Source organism: Cnephaeus nilssonii (genome assembly GCF_951640355.1).
Source record: "Cnephaeus nilssonii genome assembly, chromosome: 19".
Classification (NCBI taxonomy): Eukaryota; Metazoa; Chordata; class Mammalia; order Chiroptera; family Vespertilionidae; genus Cnephaeus; species Cnephaeus nilssonii.
Window position 1 is genome coordinate 43,377,668 of NC_137090.1, and position 23,773 is coordinate 43,401,440.

The 23,773-nt window shown below is 47.0% G+C and overlaps 1 protein-coding gene across 1 annotated transcript in view; it reads left to right on the forward strand.

Moving 5' to 3' along the window:
• Positions 1-23,773, forward strand: part of DNAH9 (dynein axonemal heavy chain 9) — a gene marked incomplete at its 5' end in the record, with an annotated part of 343,516 nt that overhangs the window by 19,848 nt on the left and 299,895 nt on the right. Inside the window, 6 exons of the mRNA XM_079798920.1 lie at positions 8,155-8,322; positions 9,941-10,057; positions 11,742-11,892; positions 14,466-14,580; positions 19,543-19,611; positions 21,056-21,182. Coding sequence (XP_079655046.1) covers positions 8,155-8,322; positions 9,941-10,057; positions 11,742-11,892; positions 14,466-14,580; positions 19,543-19,611; positions 21,056-21,182 — 747 coding nt within the window. The remainder of the gene's footprint in view (positions 1-8,154; positions 8,323-9,940; positions 10,058-11,741; positions 11,893-14,465; positions 14,581-19,542; positions 19,612-21,055; positions 21,183-23,773) is intronic.

Sequence of the window (23,773 nt, forward strand, 5' to 3'; positions counted from 1 at the left end):
GGAGCAGTGGTAGGCAAACTCATTAGTCAACAGAGCCAAATATCAGCAGTACAACGATTGAAATTTCTTTTGAGAGCCAAATTTTTTAAACTTAAACTTCTTCTAACGCCACTTCTTCAAAATAGACTCGCCCAGGTCGTGGTATTTTGTGGAAGAGCCACACTCAAGGGGCCAAAGAGCCTCATGTGGCTCGAGAGCCGCAGTTTGCCGACCACGGGGTTGGAGGAACCCACAATAAGATTCAATATATATTTGTATTGATCATTTGGATCGATCATCAGGTATCGGTGGTGCTATTAGGAGTTTAGGAAACGCTAATCATAGACTCATTTAGGAAGAAGGCCCAGGGAATCAGCCAACTAATTCATTTGATTTTCAAATTGCCCATAATCTTTAAACTTTGTTACAAATAAACTCTTGCTAAAAAGTTCGATGTGCAAAATGCAGGTGAACTGAATTGGATGCAGCTGGCCACTCCCACAAAGCTACTACTTTGAACTTGCCCTTTACTCTTCCACCCCAAGGTGGCTCCAGAAACTGCACGACTAGTGAATCCCAGTGTAAAAGAAATGTGACTTTTACCCAAAGCTGTGTCTTTCCCCAATTTTTTAAAAGTTAATGTGAATATTAGTTTAAGGCCCAGAGTAAGGAGACATGAAGCTTTTTCTTTTAAGAGTTTTTATCCTCGGAATTTAATATGGTTAACAGGTCTTTTAACACTTTACAGCTCTAAATTTGCTGACTGAACTTTGGGAGAAAGACAGTGGACATAATATAATGAAATACATACTTATTCTAAAATTTAAGAAATCCAAGGTCAAGTTCAAGATTAGGAACAACAGCCAAAAAAAGACAGAGAAAGAATTAAAGTCCTGTTTCCAGCTATGAATATGAGAGATTTGGGATGATGAGGGGGGATATGTTGGGAAGAGGCCGTGATGAGTGGCACAAACTGTGGAATTATGAGGATAAGAGTATGAAATTGAATCTGTTCATTTCAGTTCCAAAACATTGATTCAACACTGCCGTTCTCCAGGCATTGAGCCAGGTCCTAGGGATACGATGATGACTGAAATACAGTTTCGCCTGTAAGAAGCCCTTGGACCAGTAGCCGTAGCGCAGGGGAAGGTAGATTCATGGAGGATATCCATGAATAAGGGAGGAAGAAAGAGGAACCCCTAATCCATCAGTGCCCGAGGAAGTAGTAAGCAGAAAAGGAAACTGTGGGGCGCGCTATAGTGTTTGGACAGGTTCAAGCCTCAGACTAATGAGAGAGCACAGTTCTCTCATGGCCACTTGCAATTCACAGCTTGGAGGGCAGAGCCCTCCCAGCACAGTTATAGCCAACAACTATAGTTGTAAGCTTGAACCCATGGTCCGAACACGTGGCCCCATGTGCCTGAGTGATATGGGCTTGATAGAGTTCAGGTGAATGTAATTGAGTAGGATCAAAACCCAGGAGAATGTTGTAAACATCTTGACCACGCCCTTACTTTGCCTCCTGGCATCTGCTATAAAATAAAGACGCGGCTTGTAACCCATGGCGCTGTCGCTAGCTCTCCATCAGAGAGGACAGCGTCCCACCCAGACCCAGCTTTCATTCTCTTGTCTGTCTTTTCTCAATCCTTCACCGCCCCCTCTCAGGGTTACTGAACCTGGCTGAGCTGGCGTGGTACATAAGGCGCCCTGGGGATGAGTATGCCGTGGCCTTGCCGGCTCCCCACAGGAAACAAAGTTTGAAACTAGACTAGGAATTTACGGGTGGAAAAAGACAAGGAAGAGCATAGAGACAGAGAAAATGTATAAGTTGCCGAAACCGGTTTGGCTCAGTGGATAGAGCGTCGGCCTGCGGACTCAAGGGTCCCAGGTTCGATTCCGGTCAAGGGCATGTACCTTGGTTGCGGGCACATCCCCAGTAGGGGGTGTGCAAGAGGCAGCTGATGGATGTTTCTCTCTCATTGATGTTTCTAACTCTCTATCCCTCTCTCTTCCTCTCTGTAAAAAATCAATAAAATATATTTTTTAAAAAAAGAGAGAAAATGTATAAGCAAGAAAGCCAGAAGCTAGATCTTACTAGTATGAAAGGCCCACCTTAAATCCTTCATCAGCACCATGGAGAGTATAAGTCACCGATATCTGGCTTTATCCTAAATGCCTCCTTTTTCTGCAACATTTCCATCCCAGCTATTGATGCACAGCTCTCCTCCCCTCCCCCACGGTGTTCCTCTCACCTTCCATATCTGTCCCTTTGCTGTTGTTTAGCTGAGGTGACAGGCCTCCAGCTCCAACCTGCCCCAGGCCTGGCGGACCAGGTGGAGTAACTGCCTCACCGCCTGGCAGCCCTGCAGCCCTGCAGCAGCCTGGGGGTGAAGCTGAGCATGAGGTGGGGCTGGGGCCTCAGGCAGACACACACATGCCAGTGCTGTGCCTCTACACACAGATGACTGTTCTGACATTACAGCCCGAGTCTGCGGGCATATCCAGTAAATGCACAGGCCAGGGCCACAGGCTCCGGGAGCCTCTGCCCTCACATGGCCGGCTCTCGGCTGCTTGTCCTTTCTGAATCAAGGGCGCAGATGCAGGTGGGTGAACGGTAGTTGCCCCATGTAATCAGAGGATGACCCGAATGCCTCCATGCTCAGTCTTCCTGCTCCCTCCAGTCCCAGCTCTTCCATCCTTTGCTCTGGTTTACTTCTTTGCTCTTATGACAAAGTCTATTTATTTTCTCTACTGCTTTCCTTTCTCCTTTCTTTTTCCTCTCCCTTCCCTTTCTACTTGTCTCCCTTCTCTGTTGTCCAAGCCCCCTCTTTTTTTGTTTCCTTTAGCTCCTTCTTCACCTTGAATTTCCATGATTTCCCGTGGCTGCTCCTGCCCCCTGTCGTACTATTTCCTCCCCTCTTTCTTTTTCATCTTGGAGTCATTTGCTCAGCCTCAGCCCCTTGGCCTCTGGCTCCCCCACCTCTTCCTACTCAGCTCAGTGCAGCGGGACACAGACTATCGATCATCTCCAAGCAGATTTCATGTAGCCCTTTAGTTAACATTCCGAGTACCTCTGTGATCGATGCCTGTTTGAAACGGGATTAATCTGCTGCTCTCCAGCAAGAATTAGCATGAACCGAGCCGTATTCATCTTGCTGTTCTAATACAGTATGTGGCCACTGAGACGGGGGGAGCTGCAATTAATAAATACACTAAGCTAAGTTAATAAAATGACATCTGCATGCTCACATCCAGAGTTATGCTGTGAAGGGCTGGTTTTAATCTCCATGGTTCTCTCACATTTCCCCCTCTGATTTGTGTTGCTTTTTTTTTGCACAAAAAAGTTACATTGTGCAGATCGACTCGTCCCCTCTGGGTGCCTGTTAAAATGAAGGTGGCTGAGCTGGTGTGTGTGTGTGTGTGTGTGCGTGTGTGTGTGTGTGTGTGTGTGTGTGTGTGGTGTATTGCTGAGCAGTTGTCAGCAGCCTGCAGCATGTGGAGTAATTGCATTCTTGGGATACCACCATCCTCCTCACCACCACGACCCAGCTGATCTCTTAGAGAGCTAACCCCTGAGCAGGGAAAGGAAGAGTAGAAACATTTCGAAAGCCTATCTCATGCCAGAGCCTGCACCCTCACCTTCACAGGAGCAAGGCCTCAGCACCCTGCTGTACCACAGGAGCACCGTGAGGCATTGCCCGTCACACGCTCAGAGAGGTCCTGCTGGGATTTGACTCGGGGGCATATGGTTCCAAGTGTTGCCCTTTTATCCAGCGTGGATCTCCCAGGGGGTTCTAGAACTCTGCTTTCCTCCCTCCCCCCACTTTGAGGGCCCAAAGTGGTTCCGTGGCTTTTTTCTGCCTTATCCGCTCTCTTCTGTCTTTGCACACTCTGTTTTTACCACATGATCGTTAGGCCGTTTTCCTAAATAAGTCATTTGGGTAAAACTTTCACATTCCAGGAAAGGGGCATATCTGACTTTGCAATTTACTAAGGAAATCCCACAAGTACATAAAATCTTTCTAATTTGAACAGTCAAAAACCAAAGGCGAAAAGAGTCTTTCAGCTGCCTCTTAATTCCTTCCCTCACCCTGTCTTCCCGCTGGCTGCCCCAGCTCACACAACACACACCAAATGACACATGCATGCACACTGTATATATGTACAGTACACACACTGCACATGCAATATACACACTGCACATACATACACTGCACGTATACATACTGAACACACAGCACATGTACACACACAGTAGACACGTAGCACAGACACACACAGTACAGACAGTACATAGTCACATTCCACACATATAACACACACTAACATCACACAACTTACATACACTATACTTACACATGCAACATACACACACAATACACACAACACACACATAGCCCCCAAACACACCATATCCATACCCCCTCATGCACCCTTCCAAACTGAGTCCATGTTTGTGCCATATGACTGGGTGCTGCAGAGCCCTGTGCTGCCTGCAGCCTCTCCCCTCCACACAGCGCGGTAAGTAAGAGCCGGAGAGAGCCCTCATCTCTTCCATTCTGCAATGTCTGCAAAGCTGTGATTTACTGGCGGCAGAGTGATTTCCTGCTGGGGCTTTATGCCAGGTGATTAGCGGGGAATGGGTGGTAAGCTGCCCTAATACACGCGCTCCCTGCTCCTCCTGCACCCCGGTCCCTCTCTGCCTCCTTGCAGGCCTAATTGGGCAGGCTTCCCTTTCAGCCCTCCCGAGCATGCGGTCACTAGGAGACCACTCGCTGCATAAGGTCGGCCGCTGTCGTCAGGTAGAGAAAGCAGCCTTTTCCCCAATGACCTTTTGAGACTTTCATCTGTGAATGTCTGCTTTGTGCTCTTCCTTAATGAATTCTGAAGACATTTCTTTTAAGGCAGGTGGAGTGACCTTTCCTTCAAGGACGGGCTTGTGTCTGTGAGGCCTGCCATTATCCCGAGGGTGGCTCTCCCCCTCGGGCCCGAGCCACCGGAGCCTCTCCCACCCTCCATCAAGGCTGCACAGGTTTCCCACGAATAGGACCCATCGGCCCAGCCGGCAGCCTGGCCCGTGCCTGTGTGCTACCCGGAGAGGAGCACCTGTGCACCAGCCATTACACGTCCCTTATCCAGCAACCGGAGCTACCACTTCAAGGTGACGAGCACTAATTACAGTGGCTCCCCGTCATGCAAGTCCTACCAGGGCAGGTTCCCGTGACCCCGTAACCCCGCGGCAAGTTAGGCATTGGGGAGCGCATATGCAGGCTAGGGAAGGGAGGCTTAGGAAAGCTGTGCCTTGCTTGACGCTACATCGCTACTAAATGGCAGGCCGGGGTTATGTGAGCCCAGCGTTTGGGCCCTGTCCGGGGCTTTTCCCCTGGTGCTGCATATCCTCCCTCTGAACTTGACCCTTTCAGCCTGAATATGGCATAATGGACTTCCTGTGTTTACTACTGTGATGAATAGAATGGGTAGTTAAAAAATTATCATTTAAACTTCTTCTTGACTTAACTTGCCTTTTATCTGATTGGTGGGGCCTTTAAATACCTGGTGAAAAGAGCTACATTGAAATATTTTATGAATCAAAGATATAGTCACGGTCAGTGTGATAAATACGTTTCTATGACCGCAAGACAACTCCTGCCAGATCAGGAACCTCCTCTAATACTCTGACATCAAATGTCTAAAATCCACCAAGAGGGAAAGCTCAGTCCCTCTCTTAGCAGCCCATTCTGTAGTTGGACTTTTCTAAGCATTAGATGGGTTTGTTTTATTGAGTGAAACCACATGAAATTGCCATTTTCTGTAGGGAAAATATAAGACATTTTAGAAGTTCAACCTGCCAGGTGAGGACAGATCTGCTGTGTGCTCATTTGCCTTTGATCTGCCCCCAGAGCAGGACCACCAGGTTCTGCATCGCACTTGACCAAGGCCTTGCTTTGTAACTCTCCTTTCTTGTCTAATTTTCTCAATTGCTCCTGCGTTCATATTTCTTAGATTCTCCTTCTCCTGGAGGGGCTGTAGGTAAATTAAAGGTCAAAGGTCATATATTCATTCATTTAACAAATATTTCTCAACATCTGGGCTTTTTTCAGGGACTGAAGATAACGAGGTACCTCTGGGCATTTACAACCCACTGAGAAAGATGCACAAAATAAAGAAATATTTATAATATAATGTTAAGTAGTATATTTCCAAAGGGTGACGAAAACTCTGAAGAAAGCTTATGAAGGGTAAGGGGAGAGAGATTGGGGGGAATGGTAGAGTGAAAACTGGGGGCTCTTTTAATAGGGAAGTAAGAATAAGTCTAACTTTTTATTTGTGAACTGAACTCCAAATAAATGTGTTGCCTATCATGTGTTTGTTAAATTAAGCAATGTAAATATCCATTGTTTTTGGTGATCAGAGTTTTTCTAGAAAACAGAATAATTAAATAAATATTTATCTAATATCTGTCATGAAATACCTTCATGACCATCCAAGATCATACTTCAAGTATTCTTGAGAAATAAAATAGTGTAACAAAATTATAATCTACTTTTCTGATGCAATCAAACATATCAAGATGCATCAGTCTTTTAAAATGGTTAGAGGATATTTCCTAAATATTGGAATTGACATCCACAGAATTATGAAAAATGGGTGCCCAGGTGACATTCCACAGCACAAATATGCTTCTCCTATAGCACTGACATGTAATTAACATTCAAGTCCATTTCATTTAAGTCCAATTCATTTCTGTTTTCCTCCCAGTGCATAAAGTTGAAGGTGTTTTAAAATGAAAGCTGCCCCCTGCCCCACCTTTGCTGGCAAGACCCCTGCTTCAGGGGCAGGCCTTTCTTTCCGTGGTTGGTTCTTTCCTCTTCTCTCCTCTCCCACTCGATTGCTTGTTGACAGCCGCGCCTGAGCACAGGTGAGCAAGAAACGGTTGCTAGATGCTGGCAACGTGGGGAAAGTCAGACTGCTCACCACTTCCCAGTGCCTGTTACTGCTGCTGGATTTGGTGCCCCGGCAAGAGAAAGGAGCTGGGCCACCTCCTTCCAGTCTGATGGGTCAACCCGGAGCTGTGGCCATTGGCCGTGGGAATTTCCTAGAGTGCAACCAGGACCTGCTGGGTTTTCAACATCATGACGTAGTGCTCCCTCTTCTTGTCTCTCAAGCTTCCTCAGGGTAGAAGACCCCCTCCCAGGGATCCACACCAAATGTTTGCCAAAATCACACAAAGGTACCTGTTATCTCCCCCTTTCCTGTTGGACAGGTATGCACACAGGCGGGAGGTTGTGATGGGAAAACATCTTGGTTTGGAGGTGTTGTGATTTCAGGCCAGTATTCATGAGATCAGTACCACAGTCTGTCATGTTAGTTGTGTTCTGGAGGCTCCTATCCTAGCAGAGGCTTCCATGGACTCAGGGGGCTCCTCCCCAAGGCTCTGGGTTGTGTTGTCCACCTGTCACTCAATTCTGAGCACAGCTGGGACACTGCCATGTGAACAGCAGTGACCGTGACACGCCCTTTCTGCGTGTGTACTGGCCTCAGTCCTAAGCCTCACTGGTTGATTTACCTCCCACTAGTGTTGTCCTGTTGCAGTTGAAGAAACCCAACACAGAGATGTCAAGTAGTTGTCCCTGTCGCCCAGTGCTACATGGTGCACCGTGTTGCATATGCTGGGCAAGGGCATCGCCATTGATTTCCTTGGCAGTCTTTGCTGAGCCCGTTGGTGTCGTCTCCTGAGCTTATCCTCGGGACTATTTGGGGGACTTGCTTTCCAGTCAATATCCCCTAAGATAGCTTCATTCCAGAACCGGATGACATGGCCCATTTGAAATTGATTTTTTTTAATTGCTGGTAAAACCAACAATCATGTAAATATTATGATTATATTTTATTATTTATTAGAAAACACAGAAAAGCTAAAGCATAAAATTGATCTGTTTTTGTGTGTGTGAGTTTTATTTATCTGTACTTTCTCTCTGCTTTGTTATCAAGTTTAACCAAGTTATTTATATCAACCCAATCTAATAATATGGTTACAACACGAATCAGGCTTCACATTTTCCTAAGCAACCCATCACCCCCGTATGATTTTGCTCTTCCCATCCTAATGTGAGCATTACCCACTGTTGTCCTCCTCATCATTATTATTTTACCTCTTGTGAATCATCCCTGTAGGACCTTCTGAAGACGACCTTGGACTTTCACAGCCTGCAGAAGCTCGAGTTCAGTGGCATCAGAGGCAACGCCCTCAGTCAGCAGGTCCAGCAAATGGACCACGAATTTCAGGAGATGTGCAGGGTCTTCTCAGAGTCCTGCCACAACTGCCTGGATCCCCAAGGCATGGTAGGACTTGGAAGGCCAACTTGCAACTTTTGTCTCTTTCTCAGCTGCCCCCAGCCTGTAGGGCCTGGTATTTTACTTTCATGTTCTCTCTTTCCTTTGGCTTTATAGTCCCAGGGGTTGTATGAAGGGAGACTTTCTCATTATTCTTTGTGTCAGGAGAATGACGAGGGAGGACCTTTTCCAACTGCTGACTGCTCCAGACTGATGGTGTCCAGGGTTTCAGAGATGCTGAATGTGGGATGGCTTTGAGCAGTGAGCAGACCAGGAACACCCAGGCAGAATTCTGTTAGTGTCTTGGGTGGGGTTGGGAGTGGGGGCAGAGCTTCATTTTTCTGATCGGACTCTGGTTTGCAAGGGAGTACTCAGGGATGAGGGAACGGCCAGACATGCATTGTCATGATTGGACCACAGAGCCCACGCCCTACCCCTGGCCCAGGAGAGCTGAGATCTATGAGCGCAAGCCCACAAGGGACAAAAAGAAGCAAGGGGGCCAGGCAGAAATAGGGAATGGGGCTCCCTGAGAAGGGAGTGGCTGGTTGCTGGAGGAGGAATCTTAGAGTGAATGAGTGAAAAGGAGGGAGAAATAGAGCAGAAACCTGCTCTTAGAGCCGTCAGTTGCCTAGGGAGGTCTTAGCAAACCCGGAGAGATACTGCTTTCTAAGGAAGAATGGGGGGAAATGGTGTACTACAAAGCAATCATTACTATTATTATTTTAACTCTTTTATGAATTGTCCCTATAGGATCTTCTGAAGACAACCATGTATTTTCTAAGACAAAACAAATGATAAAGCAGAATTCTATGCACAGGGAAACATACTATTATGTTACTGTAGTTGGTTTGGGAAGTAGAACTATACTATGTTTTTCTACTTACTTTGTCTTTTTATAAGAATATGAATTACTATTGCAAAGCAATAATAACAAATAATAATTCCACCAATTAGGGATTTAATTTAACAAAATTTTTCTGAAAATTGCTATATTCTTTGGGTTGTCAGATAAAATATAATTGGGACATATACTAAAAATAAATTCATTGTTTATCCAAAGTTTAAATTTAAATGCATAGCCTATATTTTTATTTGCTAAATTTGGCAACCTTAGAAATAATGGCTAGTTGTTGTCTTAATGAATTAAAAGGTACTTGGAAGAAATAGTGTGCATTAGTTTAATTAGCTTCCTTCCTTCCCAATGGCTAGCTTAGGTTGGTTACACTGAAAAAACAGGATTTAGACTTGGGAGAGGAAGGAAGGTAGGAGGTAGGATGGTAGACCCATTGCTGGGGTTGTTGCTGTTGAGGTGGCTTTTAGGGTGGCAGCAGCTGGCACTGAGGGTGACAGAGAAGGGGCAGAAGGAAGAAGGGGCACAGAGATAGAGTGAAAGCGTGCCAACCTCACAATTTGACTCACTCTACCAGTTTGCCTAGGGAAGAAAATGCAGCAGACATGGGGTAACTGTCTACATGGATGAAAACTAAGGCATGCCAAGGTGAATTTTGGAAAATGAAAATAAATTCTTGGTCTAATGATTCAAGTGCAAAAAATTAGTAGTAAAGAGCATAGTGGGACTGGCTTTTGCAATATCATGATTTTCTATGTCTTTGTAATGTCACTTCAGGAATTTGAAAATGAGGTCTCTAAATTTAACCAGAGGGTAGAAGATCTTGACCGAAGACTGGGGACTATCTTTATTCAAGCCTTTGATGATGCACCTGATTTGGAGCACGCCTTTAAGGTTCGTACAAGCAGGGAGGGAGCCACCCTATGCTCGATCCTCCCCCACCTTCATGAGAGGAGGGTAGGGATACTCTTCCAGCTGTTTGCTCCTGCAGATATGAATTGTTCTTAGTCTCATAGAGAGGTATCATGAGTATGCTAGGCAAGGGAATGCGCAGAATTGGGCTGCTCAAGTTGGTCACTAATGCTTTTCTGAAAGCATGATAATGTGAAAATACTTTTCAAAAGAGTTTCTTTTGGAATGCTCCACTTGAGTCTGATCAGTAGGGGACCCATTGAAAGTGAAGAGCTCAGCTGGGGTCACCATCCTGAATCCAGGGTTCTGCCATACCATGGTTGTTTAACCACTGCTGTCAGGATGGTTTGAGCTGAGGCAAACCACTTACCGTAATTGGTTACGGCATTTAAGTACAAGTAACTAGAATAAGAAGACGTGTGTCCTTGCCCTGTATCGCCAAGATGAGCTGGTACAAGAATACGGAGAAGGTTTAGGATGATGAGTAGCTAAATGGCTGTGCAACTGAGAATTCTGAGTTGTGAGACATAAAGACATGCCAGATCTGTAAACTATGAAGAGGCCATATCTGTAAAGCCTTAGGATTAGAACCAGAATTCATCAGTGGAAATGACAAGGAGGCAGATTTTGGCTCAATAAAGGAAAGAGATTTCTGTCAAAACTATTTAAAGACGGAATGGACTTCCTTAAGAAGTAGTTAAGTTTCCAGTCATTGAAAATGTCCAAGCATAGACTAGAATCCATGCTATTCTAGAATATTGGTTAACCCAAATTGCCAGGCTTTTCATTAGCCATAGAATCTACCTATCTATATCTATCTATTTACATATAGATATCTATCATATAAATTTTATTTTAGAGGTTATAAAATGTACAACCTCTAATAAATACCTGGATTTCCATAACTCACATAGAAAAAACAATTAGGATTTCTCTCTTCAAGCATTTTGAACTGATTCCAGAAATTAGTTCTCTCTGAAACTTTTTTTTTGCTCCTCTCAGATTTTAGATTTCCAAATTCTCCTCAACACCTAGCCTACTTAGCTTCTTTTTTTCCTTCTCTATCACCACCCTCCTTCTCTGTTTTAGGTCTTTTAAAATTTTTATTATTATTATTATTATTTTTGTTAATCCTCACCCATTTTTTCCATTGATTTTTTTTTTTTAAAGTGAGTGGAAGAGAGAAGGGAAGAGAGAGAGAGAAATATCGATGTGAGAGAGACACACATTAATTGGTTGCCTCCTGCATGCTCTCCAACAGATCCAGGAATCAAACCTGCAACCCTTTGCTATGCAGGGGGGCTGATGCTCCAACCATTGAGCACACTGGCCAGGGCTAGGTCTTTTTTTTTAATGGTCTTTTTAATATAGATCAGCTTAACCTTTCTAAAAACTTTAAGTTTTCTCTTTATTTTACTCTGTATCCAGATTCTTACATCCCACAAGGGTCCAATAGATAATTTAGCAGACAGGAATCCTTCTACTTTAGAAGGCAAACTATGAATATCCACCTACTAATAACTATTGATCCAGTAGCATAATAATAATTGTTTGACCTTTTTACACTGATAGGCATATGAAAGAAAGGCCAAGAAACAAGACTTATGTAACCTTGGAAATATTGAGTCTGTGACTTGCTCCTCTTCTTTCTCCACCTCTCCTGCAGCTGCTAGACATCGCAGGCAACCTCCTCGAAAGACCACTGGTAGCACGCGATGCATCTGATAAGTACCTGGTCCTCATCCAGATGTTTAACAAAGAATTGGATACAGTGAGGGCAATCTTCAGTCAGCGTGTCCAGGAGGAGGCAGAACTTGGTAGGCTGTTTGCCAGGGGATTTGGATGGGGGAGCTCTACTGCTGGGAGGGGTGAAACTCAATCCTCTTGTATTTGTTGAATGTCTACTATGGATCTATGTCATTCTCCAATAACAGCAAGGACAACTTGTAGATAATCCAGAGCATTTGGCTGATTGTAGAGTTCACTGAGCTGTGCATTTCCCTGTAGCTGGGGCTGAGGTGGGCAGGGTGGCCCAGAGCAGTGAAGTCTTGACAGCCTCTGGCAGCTGAGACCTTAGCCGAATAGATGGGTTGACCCCTGATCAATGTTGCCACAGTGATTAATCTTCAACATGTCTCAATTCCACAGTAGACTCTCATTTTCCTTTCCTCATCCCTCCAATGCCATAGCAACCATGCTCCTGGAGGAAGGAACCAGCAGGGGCCCGACACGGGCGGTACCAACCTCAGTGTGATGTCTCCGTTTTTATTGCAATTCTTAGATGCCCTGTCTTACCTGTTTGAAAGTCCAACACAAGTTCAATTCAACTTCACAAACACGTCTTGAGTCTTTGCAATATGCCGGACACATTTTTGGGCACGAGATGCAGAGGGAAGCCAGGGTAAGGGGTAAACTAATTAATACCAAAAGTAAGTAAAGTAAGAATGTCCAGTCGTTGCTAACTCTGGTCAAGCACTTCGTAGTCCACATGGCCTGGTTCTTCAAGCGACACACCAGGTAGGAACAGTTACCTAGCAGAATATAAGTAGTCCCAAGTTACAAAGAGCTGTAACAAAACAAGATACACTGTGGCTGGGATATCCGGGGGGAGTTTGTGGAGAAGAGGGCTTTGAGCCATGAAAGGTGAGAGATGGGAAGCGAGGAGAAGCAGCAAAGGTCTCCAGAGAAACGAGAGGAGAGTATTGCTAGGTACCAGGTAGACCTTCCTGTGGGCAAACAGAGTGTGCATAGGGAGACGAGCCCATCCACAGAGTCCGGGGCCAGACTGTGAAGCCCTCTGAGTGCCACCCTAAGGAATCTGGAACCCAGTGTTCAGACAATAGGAAATTTCCCACGGGTTTTAAGTAATGGAGTGGCAAGACCAGCATGTCTATAAACAGGTTTCATACTGAGGTCATTGAGAATTGTGTCCACTTAGGAAGTTATTCCCCGAAGACCTGCTGGCCTCACCTTCATGTGGGCCATCCTCATGACACCCGGTCACATATAGAATTTGAAAACTCAAATACCTTAGGAGGCCACACTCGTTTTCTCTTGCTGCGTAACAAATTAGCGCAGCCTCAGAGGCCTGCCAGCGCCCATCTTTTAGCTCAGAGGTCTGTAGGCCAGCAGCCCGGCCTGATTGCCTCAGTGTCCCACTCAGAGTATCACGAGGCTGAAATCGAGGTGTTGGCTGGGCTGACTTCTCATCTGGAGGCTCTGAGGTGATGGGGAAATCCGCTTCTGAGCTCATTTTTGTCGGTAGGATCCAGTACCCTGTGACTATCTGCCTGAGGTCTCTATTTCCTTGTCAGCTGTCACTGGGGGCACGCCCGTTCCCTGCCATGTGCGAAGGCTAGAGGCTGCCTCCATCATCAAGCACACTGACTCCTCCTCACCCTTCAGCTCCCTCATCCCCCTCTGCCACCAACCAGAGAAAACGCTCTGGTCTGTGTGTGGCTCGCCTGAGTAAGTCAGCCCACCCAGGATCTTCTCCTTGTTGCCATGTAACATCTCATCACAGGAGTGATATTTTATCCTGTTTGCAGTTTCCACCCACACAGAATGAGGAGAGGACTGTGTCAGGGTGAGGGCCACTCGGTGGTGTCTAGAAGGCTGTGGACCATAGGTCTGCGCTCGCATAAGACGGGGAAGTGGTGGAGCGCATGACCATTAAAGGAAGACACCACCGCTCAGCCCCAGCTGCTGGGTAGACGTGGAGGCTGGTATTTGCCAGATCCTCCCATTTTACTAAGAAAGCTGGACACTAATTTTTAAAAAAAACAAAATCTCATGACTGAAATCTCAACAACTCAGATAAGCAAACTGACACACTCTATGGAGTAAAGTAAGGGTGTCAGGCTCTGCTAACCCTGGTCAAGCACTTCGTCATCCGCATGGCCTGGCTCAGTCATGACCTTATTGAATTTGCACATAAGCCATTTTACAGAGGGGAAAACTGAGGCCCAGAGAGATTCAATTGTCTATTAAGGCAGAGTTCCTCAACCCTGACTGTACAGTTAGAATCCTCGGGAGAGCTTTCACAAAATACAAATGACGGGGCCCCACCCAAACCAATTGAAAGCAGAACCAGGCGTCAGTCTTTTTAAAGACCCCCACATGATGCAGATGTGTAGGCGGGTTGAAAGTCACTGATGTGAAGTTAGAAAGCCAGTGAGTGGCAGAGCTGGGCGTGACCCCTGTCTTCTGACCCTGTTCCATGCTCTCCCCAAGGTCACTCTTACTCCTTAGGCGAGCACAGTGGTCTCCAGGAACTCCCATCTCCCGTGAGCACAGGGTGACTTCAGCATGTGGACCAGCTGGCAGGGTGTTCCTGGGCGGAGGGGCTGGGAGTCAGGCCTCACTCAGTCTGGCTGTGCTGTGTCTCCAGGCTTCTCGCCGGTGCACAAGAACATGCCCTCGGTGGCCGGGGGTCTTCGCTGGGCCCAGGAGCTGAGGCAGCGCATCCAGGGTCCCTTCGCCAACTTCAGGTGCATCACACATCCGTGAGTACCTTCCTCCTGAATGGGGGTTTGCTCTGGGCCTCTGCTCCTGCTCTGGATTTTGACCGTTGCATAAATGCATCTCACTTACCCAAGGCATGAAAATTATCCGTGTTTCTTTCCATGTTCAGCATCTGACCAGTGTCTTACTCTATTTGGGCTGCTATAACAGAATACTATAGACTAGATGGCTTATCAACACTAGAAATTTACTCCTCACAGTTCTGGAGCCTGGGAAGTCCAAGATCACGGTGCTGGCAGATTTGGTGTCTAGTAAGAGTCCTCTCTTTGGTTCATAGACAGCCGTCTTCTCGCTGCGTCCTCACATGGCAGAAGGAGCAAGGAAGCTCTGTGGAGTCTTCTTAAGAGGCACTAACCCCATTCATAGGGGCTCCACACTTGTGACCTAATCATCCAAAGGTCCCACTGTCTACTACCATTACATTGGAGAATGCAGCTTCAACATGTGGATATGGGGGAGGGAATACACACATTCAGTCCATAACAACCAGATATTGGCCAAGCAGTAACAAGACGGATACATTTGAGCTGACTCCTGGGACCCCTGGTGTTAAGTGAGGCTTGATGGACAAGAGGCTGATTCCTTTTGCTCCAGGAGATTCATTTCTGGAGGAAAATGAGTCAGAGTTTTGAAGCTCTGTGGAGTGCTCCCACGTGTCTCCCTCTGACACATGTCTCTGCTACTGAGGCCGCTGGAAGAGAATGGAGCCCAGCATTCGCTAAAGTGTGGTGTGGGGCCTCATCTGTCAGAATGCCCCGGTGCTTGTTAAAATGCAGGCTCCCACCTCACCCCTCACCGACTGGTCTGAATCTTGGAGCCGGGTGGTGCCTGTGGATCTGCTTCCCCTGCAAGCTCCCTGGTGATTCCAGATGTGGAAACCACTGGCCTGCCTCTCAGATGATTCTGGAAGCCGAGCTAGTTAGGGGCATGTGAGCGGCTGGAAGTGAGAGGAGAGCTGTTTGCGATGCCGTGTTCAGGATGCTACTTAGGGAAGGCAGTCTTCCTCTGACCCCTCTTTCTAAAGATTGGACGTATGAAAAGCACTTGGCAAACACAACAGAAACAAAGGAACTGAAATCTGGGCGTCAGCATCCCAGGGTTTTTGAGCTATAAAGGGCCTGAGAGACCCTCTGGCCCAGGTGGCCAGACATGGAAAGGTCTCAACATCATTAATCATCAGGGAAATGCAAATCAAAGCCACAGGAGAGATCACCCCACACCTGTTAGAATGGCTGTCATGAAAAAGACAAGAAATAACAAGTGTTGGTGAGGATGTGGAGAAAAGGAACTGCCTTGAGCTCTGTTGGTGGAATTGTAAATTGGTGCAGCCATCATGGAAAACCGTATGGAGGTTCCTCAAGAAATTAAAAATAAAACTATCAATCCCACTTCTGGGTATATACCCACAGGAAATGAAATCATGTCAAAAAGATGTCTGCACCCCCATGTTCACTGCAGCATTTTTTACAACAACCTAAGTGTTCATTGGTGGGTGGATGGATAAACAAAATGTGGCATAAGCAAAATAATAGAATATTATCCTATCTAATAAAGATGGAATATGCAAATTGACCATAACTCCACGACAAAGATGGCAGCGCCCACAGCCAATAAGGAGGGAATAGGCAAATTGACGTGACAAGGTGAGAGGTGGATGGCGGCTCTGGCCGGATGAAGACAGAAAGGCAGCTCCGGGCTGGAGTGAAGGCGGTTCCGGCAGCCAGGGGATGGAAGGCCTATTCTTGCCTGAATCTTCGTGCATCGGGCCTCTAGTTCAACCATAAAGAAGAAGGAGAGCCTGCCATTTACAACATGGATGGAGCTGGAGGGCATTGGTGAAATAAGTCAGATAGAGAAAGACAAATACTGATGATCTCACTTATATGTAGAATCTGGAAAAAGAACTTGAGAAAAAGAGATGACATTTGTGGTTATCTGGTCATCGGAGGCACGAGTGGAGGGTGGGGAATGGGAGCAGGTTTTCCCAAGGCACAGACTTCTGGTTGTCAGAGAAAGCAGCCCGGGCTGATGCGCAGCATGGCGCCGTCGCTAACGGGGCTGCGTGGTGCACTTGAAAGTTTCTAAGTGCGTAGATCCTAAAAGTTCTCATCACAAGGAAAGCACCAGTCCTTCCTTTTTTGCATTCATATGAGATGATGGACGTTCACTAAGCTAATTGCAGTAGTCATTTCACAGTGTATGTACGTCGCTATGTACACCTTAGACTAAAACTGGGGAAGTGTGAAAAGACCAAACGCTGTCAGAGGCAGGAAGATGATGCAAAGCACTCAGGATGGGACCTAAGGAGCCTCCCCACTCCCAGCGCAGCTGAGTAGAAAGGCAGGACCCGTGGGAATCTCCCACCTGCTGCAGAGAAGCTGAAAACCGAGGTTTTCATGTGAAACACCCAACTTCAAAATTAGCAGGCAGTCCGCTTTCTCTCACACTCCTCACAGAGCAAGCACGCGTGCCTGGGGGTCAGGTCTGCCTCGTGGGTCACACCCGCGTGGCCTCAGCTCTGGCCTGGGCTCTTTACGTTGCTGATGGACAGCTGAGGCAGCAGGAGTGAGGAGACGCCTGCAGAACTAGAGAGCTGGGGAGACCTGGAAGTCCTGGTCTCCAAGCTCCCAGCCCAGAGCAGTTCCCAGGGACCCCTCAGCCATGGGAGGTCTGGCCCAGAGCAAGCTGAGCCCCCATCTGCTCAAACACACCCCCCCCCCGAAGTGGGAGGGAGAAGATGAATGAATGGAGGCGAGAAGGTTGCTTCTAGGACTGTGGACTGCGGGGCTGTCACAGGCCCTGTTCCCTGGAGCAGGCGCTGACATGCATGTGCTGGATTTGCATGTTCAGGGATGCTCTTGAGAATAGCACCTGTGAGGGAGGGGGGTGGGCAGAGGGAGAATTGAGGAGGGGTGTAGTGGCAAGGAGGCCTCAGTGGATCCTCTGGTGGTGCGGGGCGGGGGTGGGGTGGGGACTCTGGCCCTGCAGGTTACAGGACTTTGTGCCGCCACATGAGCTACATGATGGGCGGGGCTGTCGGGGAGGTGGCTCTCTTAGCTGAGGGTGTTCCCACAGAGGGCGGCAGCCTTGCCTCACCAGCAGCCAAAACACCTGGCCACAGGGAGGTTGAGGGGTGGGAGCGGCCGTGGGAGTGCCTGGTCCTGAGAGGGGATTTGAATGGCACCCACTGTCCTCTACAATCCCCTGGAAATTTCCACTCGTCTTAGAAATGAATTCAAAACTGCACTGTGCCTGTAATATATATTTACTGGCTGTTAAAAATGCTTCAGATCCCTCACCATGAAATGAAGTCAAATCTGCAGGGAGTTTCACAGCACCTACTCCTGTGACTCCTCACACCTTCCAGGGGACTGCAGCGGGCCCCACAGGGGACTCTCCCCTCCACGTGCCCAGGCCCCAGCGTGGGGGGACTCTCCCCTCCGTGTGCCCCAGGCCCTAGTGTGGGGGGACTCTCTCCTCCATGTGCCCAGGCCCCAGCGTGGGGGGACTCTCCCGTCCGTGTGCCCAGGCCCCAGCGTGGGGGGACTCTCTCCTCCGTGTGCCCCAGGCCCCAGCATGGGGGGACTCTCTCCTCCGTGTGCCCCAGGCCCTTGAGTTGCTGACTCTGATGGCTGGAGACCCCATGAATGAGTGACAGTGACGTCATCAATGTCCTGCATTCAGTAGCCCTGCTCAGCTCCTGCACACTCAGCCTGTGGCCTCTTTTATGGAGTCAGTCCATCCATACCTCAGTCTTCCTTCTACTTTCCCTGCATTGCTATCTTTCTCTCTTCTACCTCTTTCTTTCCCAGACATGAAGGTGAGATAAGGTTATGAGGCTTGCTCAGGAGAGGGAGAGGGAGGCCTGGCGAGAGCCGCCTGGTCTGAGGCCCTTTCCCCTTCTCCTCTTGGAGGCACCTGCGTGCTCGCACGGAGGGACTGAGCGCCTGAGGGCCAGGGCTTCCTCTGTGGGGCGCAGGGCTCACATTGAGAGCCAGGGGATCGGTCAGAAACCTGTGTTGGCTTAAAGAGCAAACGGTGTTAAAGAATCTTTGCAATAAGCTGCCTTATTTTGCCAGCAGAACAAACAAAAACAGACCCTTCAACACAGTGTGAAGGTTCCTGAATATTGTAGATATTTCGCCAATTTTCCCAGGGCCTGGCTCTCATTTTCTGTTGCAAAGTGTCAGACAGGAGCAGGTGCGGGTGGCCGTGTGGGCGCCGCACTCTGCTCACGCTCCTCTGTGGTCATCATTCCTGTGGGAGCCCCTGAGCATGTCTGTGCATGTGGGTGAGTGTGTATATGGCATGTGTGGTGCACGTGTGTGCATTGTGTGTGCACATTTAGGGGCATGAGATGTGGGTGGGAACCTCATGTAAACGTGTCAATGAGTGGCAGGGCTTCTCAGAACATGTTCTAGATGGATTTCAGAGAAGGAAAATATATATACATAAAACAGTGTCTATGTGTGTGTATAAGCATTGTTATATAAATATGTAAACATGGTTATATAGTTTTTGTTATGTGTAATGTCACATATAGTTTTTTCTTATATATGAAAACTATGGCACCTAGAACTTTTTTTCATGTCTCGATTTCCCTTTTATTCAGGTGTCTGAGGACTTGATTTACCTGTGCTTGCCTGGCTGGGCAGGAGTCGGGGGGGTGCGGGGAGGGGGAGGGGCAGGAGGGAAGGGTTGGTGCAGCCCCCTGGGAAAGGTTCTGCCACCTTCACCTGTGGGGCTGCCTGCTTTGCAGGAAGTGCAGGCGCCCTCTGGTGGCCGATGGGGAATGTTCAGGAAGAAGGATGCAGGCGCCTTGGGGGCATTTGGAAACCAGCCCGGGAAGCTGCTCAATCTCTTCTTTATAGGCTGCAGTTTGTTAATCAGATCATTATTTTGACTTCTAATTCGATGCCACTTCTTTCTCTTTTCATGGGTAGTTGCATGGAATCTGCCGAAGGAAAGCGAATGATACAAAAATATGAAGATGTGCTGTCGTTGCTGGAAAAGTAAGCAGCGCCGGGGATTGCATTGCCCTGCGGCTCCGAGTCCAAGCCGGCCCCTCGTGCTGCTCTGTGTTTTAGGTTATCCCCACATTATCTGTGAGCTCAGCGCTCCTGGGTTACAAACACCGGGTCCTGGGGAACGCAGTTCCCGCCTAGAGACAGACACTGTTCCGGGGCACTGTAGTTGGAGCGAGACCTCGCAGAGCCGGAAGTGGGCCACCCCTCAACGGCCCCCCGAGAGCAGTGTCACAGAAAATCGCAGTGGCTGCCTACTAAGCAGAAAGTTTAAAAAATGTTTCCTGTATCTTTTTATAGAGGAAGCATAAGAATGAAATTTACATGGGTTCCCAGTTGTTCCTGCTTTAAAGCTGCAGTAAGTTTTTTGGGGTGCAGGGTCTAGTGCCCACACTGTTACCAAATCCGATATGGTCACCACGTACCCCCATATGAAAAGCCTTTCGGCGCCTCCCATCACCTCATGGCCACAGCAGGAAAACCCTCCCTGGCCTTTGCTTTCCTCTCTAGCCTTGACCTTTGCCCTCTTAGTCTCAGGTGCGCCCAGCACACAGTAGGCTGTTTCTCACCTCCACCCTTTGGCCTTGCTGTTGTTTTTGCCCGAAGCACTCATCCTTCTTTCACGGTCTAGCCTCTCCTTGTCCTCTGAGATTCAGTCAAGCATCACTTCAGCCCCCGATCCCTGAAACCTCCCAGCATCTCCTTACCGCCCTCCCCACCCCTGCCGTCAGAGGCCCGAGCCCTGTACATCTCTCCAGGATTGCCTCGCTGCATTCTCTGTTTACCCAAGCCCAGCACATGGGAGATGCTCCGCCAGTGTGTGATGACTGAATGACAGATGTCTGCAAGTGACCTGAAGGTTCCTATGAGAGCAAATCCTACCCACTAGCTTCTTCCAACATTTACTGAGACTGATCACAACTTCCCTTACCGCCCAGAAGGACCCCTGGAGCCTCTCTACTCTCCTCTGATTTGAGCTATGCCTTCTTTAGAAGTAAGGGGTTACTTGCAGGAGCTTCCATGCCTGCTGAGTCAATGACTTTGACTTAAGAATGTATGCAGCCCTGGCCCCGTGGCTCAGATGGCTGGAGCATGGTCCTGTATGCCCAAAGGTTGCAAGTTTGATTCCCGGTCAATGCACATGTGGGAGGCAACCAATCATGTTTCTCTTTCTCTCCCTCTCTCTCTCTCCAAAAATCAGTAAAAACATATCCTTGGGTGAGGATTACGGTGTGTGTGTGGGGGGAGAATATATTCAGGTATTTTACTAGTATCTTTAGTTCATGAGATAGAGAGATAGACAGACTGTATACACTATATATGTTTTATGTATGTTACTATATGTTGTTACCTATACCTTCAGTTACTCATTGCCAGGCATGGGGATGCTGGGAGGGTGCTTTCAGGCGCCCGCTGTTCCCCATCCTCGCAGGTACGAGGTAAGACTGTATGAGGACTGGTGCCAGACGGTGTCCAAGCAGTCACAGTACAACCTCTCCCGGCCACTTCTGACACGAGACCCAGCGACTAAGCAGATTGCCGTCAACTTTAACCCACAGGTAAGTCGGCCACAGGAAGTTTAATTATATTATAGATATGCACTATCTGAAATTTCAGAAGGCACTTAAACAGAGATTGCTACCCATCTTTGGATAGATAGAATAATAGCATTACTGACCATTTAGTGCCAGACAGCTGACTGGGCCTGCCGAATGCCTGCCGCACATGAAGGCTGTTGACTGAACACTGGGAGGCCAAACAGGTGTGAGTCCTGGTTCCTGCTCTCAAGGAACCCACAAGCTAGTTGGGAGCTGGAACGCCAACATGCAAAAATCTGTCCTTTCGGGGTAGTATGTAATCAGTCTCAAAGGAGTTGCTCTGGAAATAGGACTCCGGATTAGTGACTCTCCACTGAGGCCATTTCCCCCGGGGACATTTTTGGTTGTCAAACATGGACTGGGTGCCAATAGCACCGAGTGGGTAGATACCAGAGATGCTGCTGAGCTCTCTACAATGCACAGATGATACCCACCACCAAGAGATTTTGTCCAGGATAATAGTCCCAAGGTTGAGAAGCCCTGCCACAGGTGGTCAGAGGCTGGAGACCAGTGTGGACTGCGCAGCCCTGGAAAGCCTAATGCTGGAGAAGTCGTGACCAAACATTAGCCCAGGTCAGGAAGTGCATCGTTCAGCTAAAAAAGTAAAATCAAAAAATATGGCCACACTGAGCAACAGCACTCACCACTTAGGTCTGGATGGCACGTTCTCCAGGTGTGCAGTGTAGAGAGAGGCGAAACTGAGCATATTGCTGTCTTTTGAGAAAGCTGATGGTTAAGTAGAATATCAATTCTGACTGAGCTAGAAGTCAACAAAGGAAGTTGGAGGACCCACTTTTTTCACTTGGGTGAGTCTGTCATTTAATCATTTGAATAATTTTATCAGCATCGTCTGCCAGCAATATTGGATATTAAATGCCCAAAGAGATGGCTTCCTGGATTATTAATGAGGCCGGATTCTAGAGGTTGTGGTAATTATGTCCTCAGTATAAGACAGTATTGAAGCTGGATCACCCCTCCTCTCTAGACTCAGAGAGCAAGGGCTCTTATCTGCCCCAGAGTGCAACACATAGTAGGTGCTTTTTGGTGTTGTAGGTGATAGAAGAGAAAGAAAGTGGAAGAAAGAAGTGAGAGAAGAAAAGGGGAGAGGAGATAAATCCCTCAATTATAGTGCGAGTCAAGGGAAACAACTACAAACACAAGTCAGAGAAGAGCTAACATCCACTGACCCCTACTTTCCAGCTGCGTGGCAGCAGCTGAGCTGTTAGGCATGAACAGTCACATGCATATCAGTCCAGAGGGACATGATCAGAGGTTTGCCCCATTGGGGCCAGGCTAAGAATTTTATGGGGAAAATTATATGTATGTATGTAGAAAATGTATTTATTTAAATGCCGATTCTTGGACATTTAAATTATTTTCTAATTGTGTCAATATGTATTTCATAGATTCTAGGATGCACTTTTTTTTTTTTACTTTATATCTTTGAAAATGGCATGCATTTGCAGTTTAAAAAACTACCTTTTTTCTTTCCTTCTTAGTTGTAAATATAGCAATAGTGAATCTTACCATCATTGACATCTTACAGTGGGATAAAATATGATATGAATGATGCTACAATAAGTATCTGCAGTTATTATTGCATCTATCCTGGATTATTTCTTTGGAATAAATGCCCAGAAATAAAATTGCTGGGCTAAAAAGTGCTTACATTATGAGACTTTTCATGTATATTGTCAATTTGTTCTTCAGTCATTCTCCTGCCAACAAGATATCCATTTCTTCCACCACTTTCAGCTTGATGAACTAGAAAAAATACAATATCTCCACGTTGCTTTAACTTTGTTCATGTGTTCATTGGCTGTCTACGTTCCTTCTATAGATTGCTTGTCCATGTCCTTTGCCCACTTTTGAGTGGAAGTGCCCTCTTTATCTGTGAATTTGTTAGACTATTTGGGGAATGTTTGTCAGATATTTTAAAAATCTGGTGCAAATATTTTTACCAGGTGAAGTATGACATTTTATTATGTATATGATATTTTATGCATATAAATTTTATCTTTTGTGGTTGTGTATTTGAAATGCCGATATAAATATAGATATAGATATAGATATAGATATAGATATAGATATAGATATAGATATATCCCCACATTTTCTTTTTGTTTTTAAATTTTTATTATTTTATTATTATTTTTTAATCCTCACCCAAGTATATTTTTCTATTGATTTTTAGAGAGAGTGGAAGAGGGAAAAGACAGAGAGAAACATCGATGTGAGAGAAATACATTGATTGGTTGCCTCCTGCACACCCCCTGACCAGGGCCCAGGCTGGGAGGAGCCTGCAACCAAAGTACGTGCCCTTGACCAGAATCGAACCCGGGACCCTTTGGTCCACAGGCTGAGGCTCTCTCCACTGAGCCAAACTGGCCAGGGACCACATTTTCTTTTAATTTTTGTTTTCATTAAAAAAAACTTGAAATTGATTTTAGAGAGAGAGGAGGAGAGAAAGAAACATCAAAGATGAGAGAGAATCATTGATCCACTGACTCCTGCACACCCACTACTGGGGATCAAGCCCACAACCCGGTAGT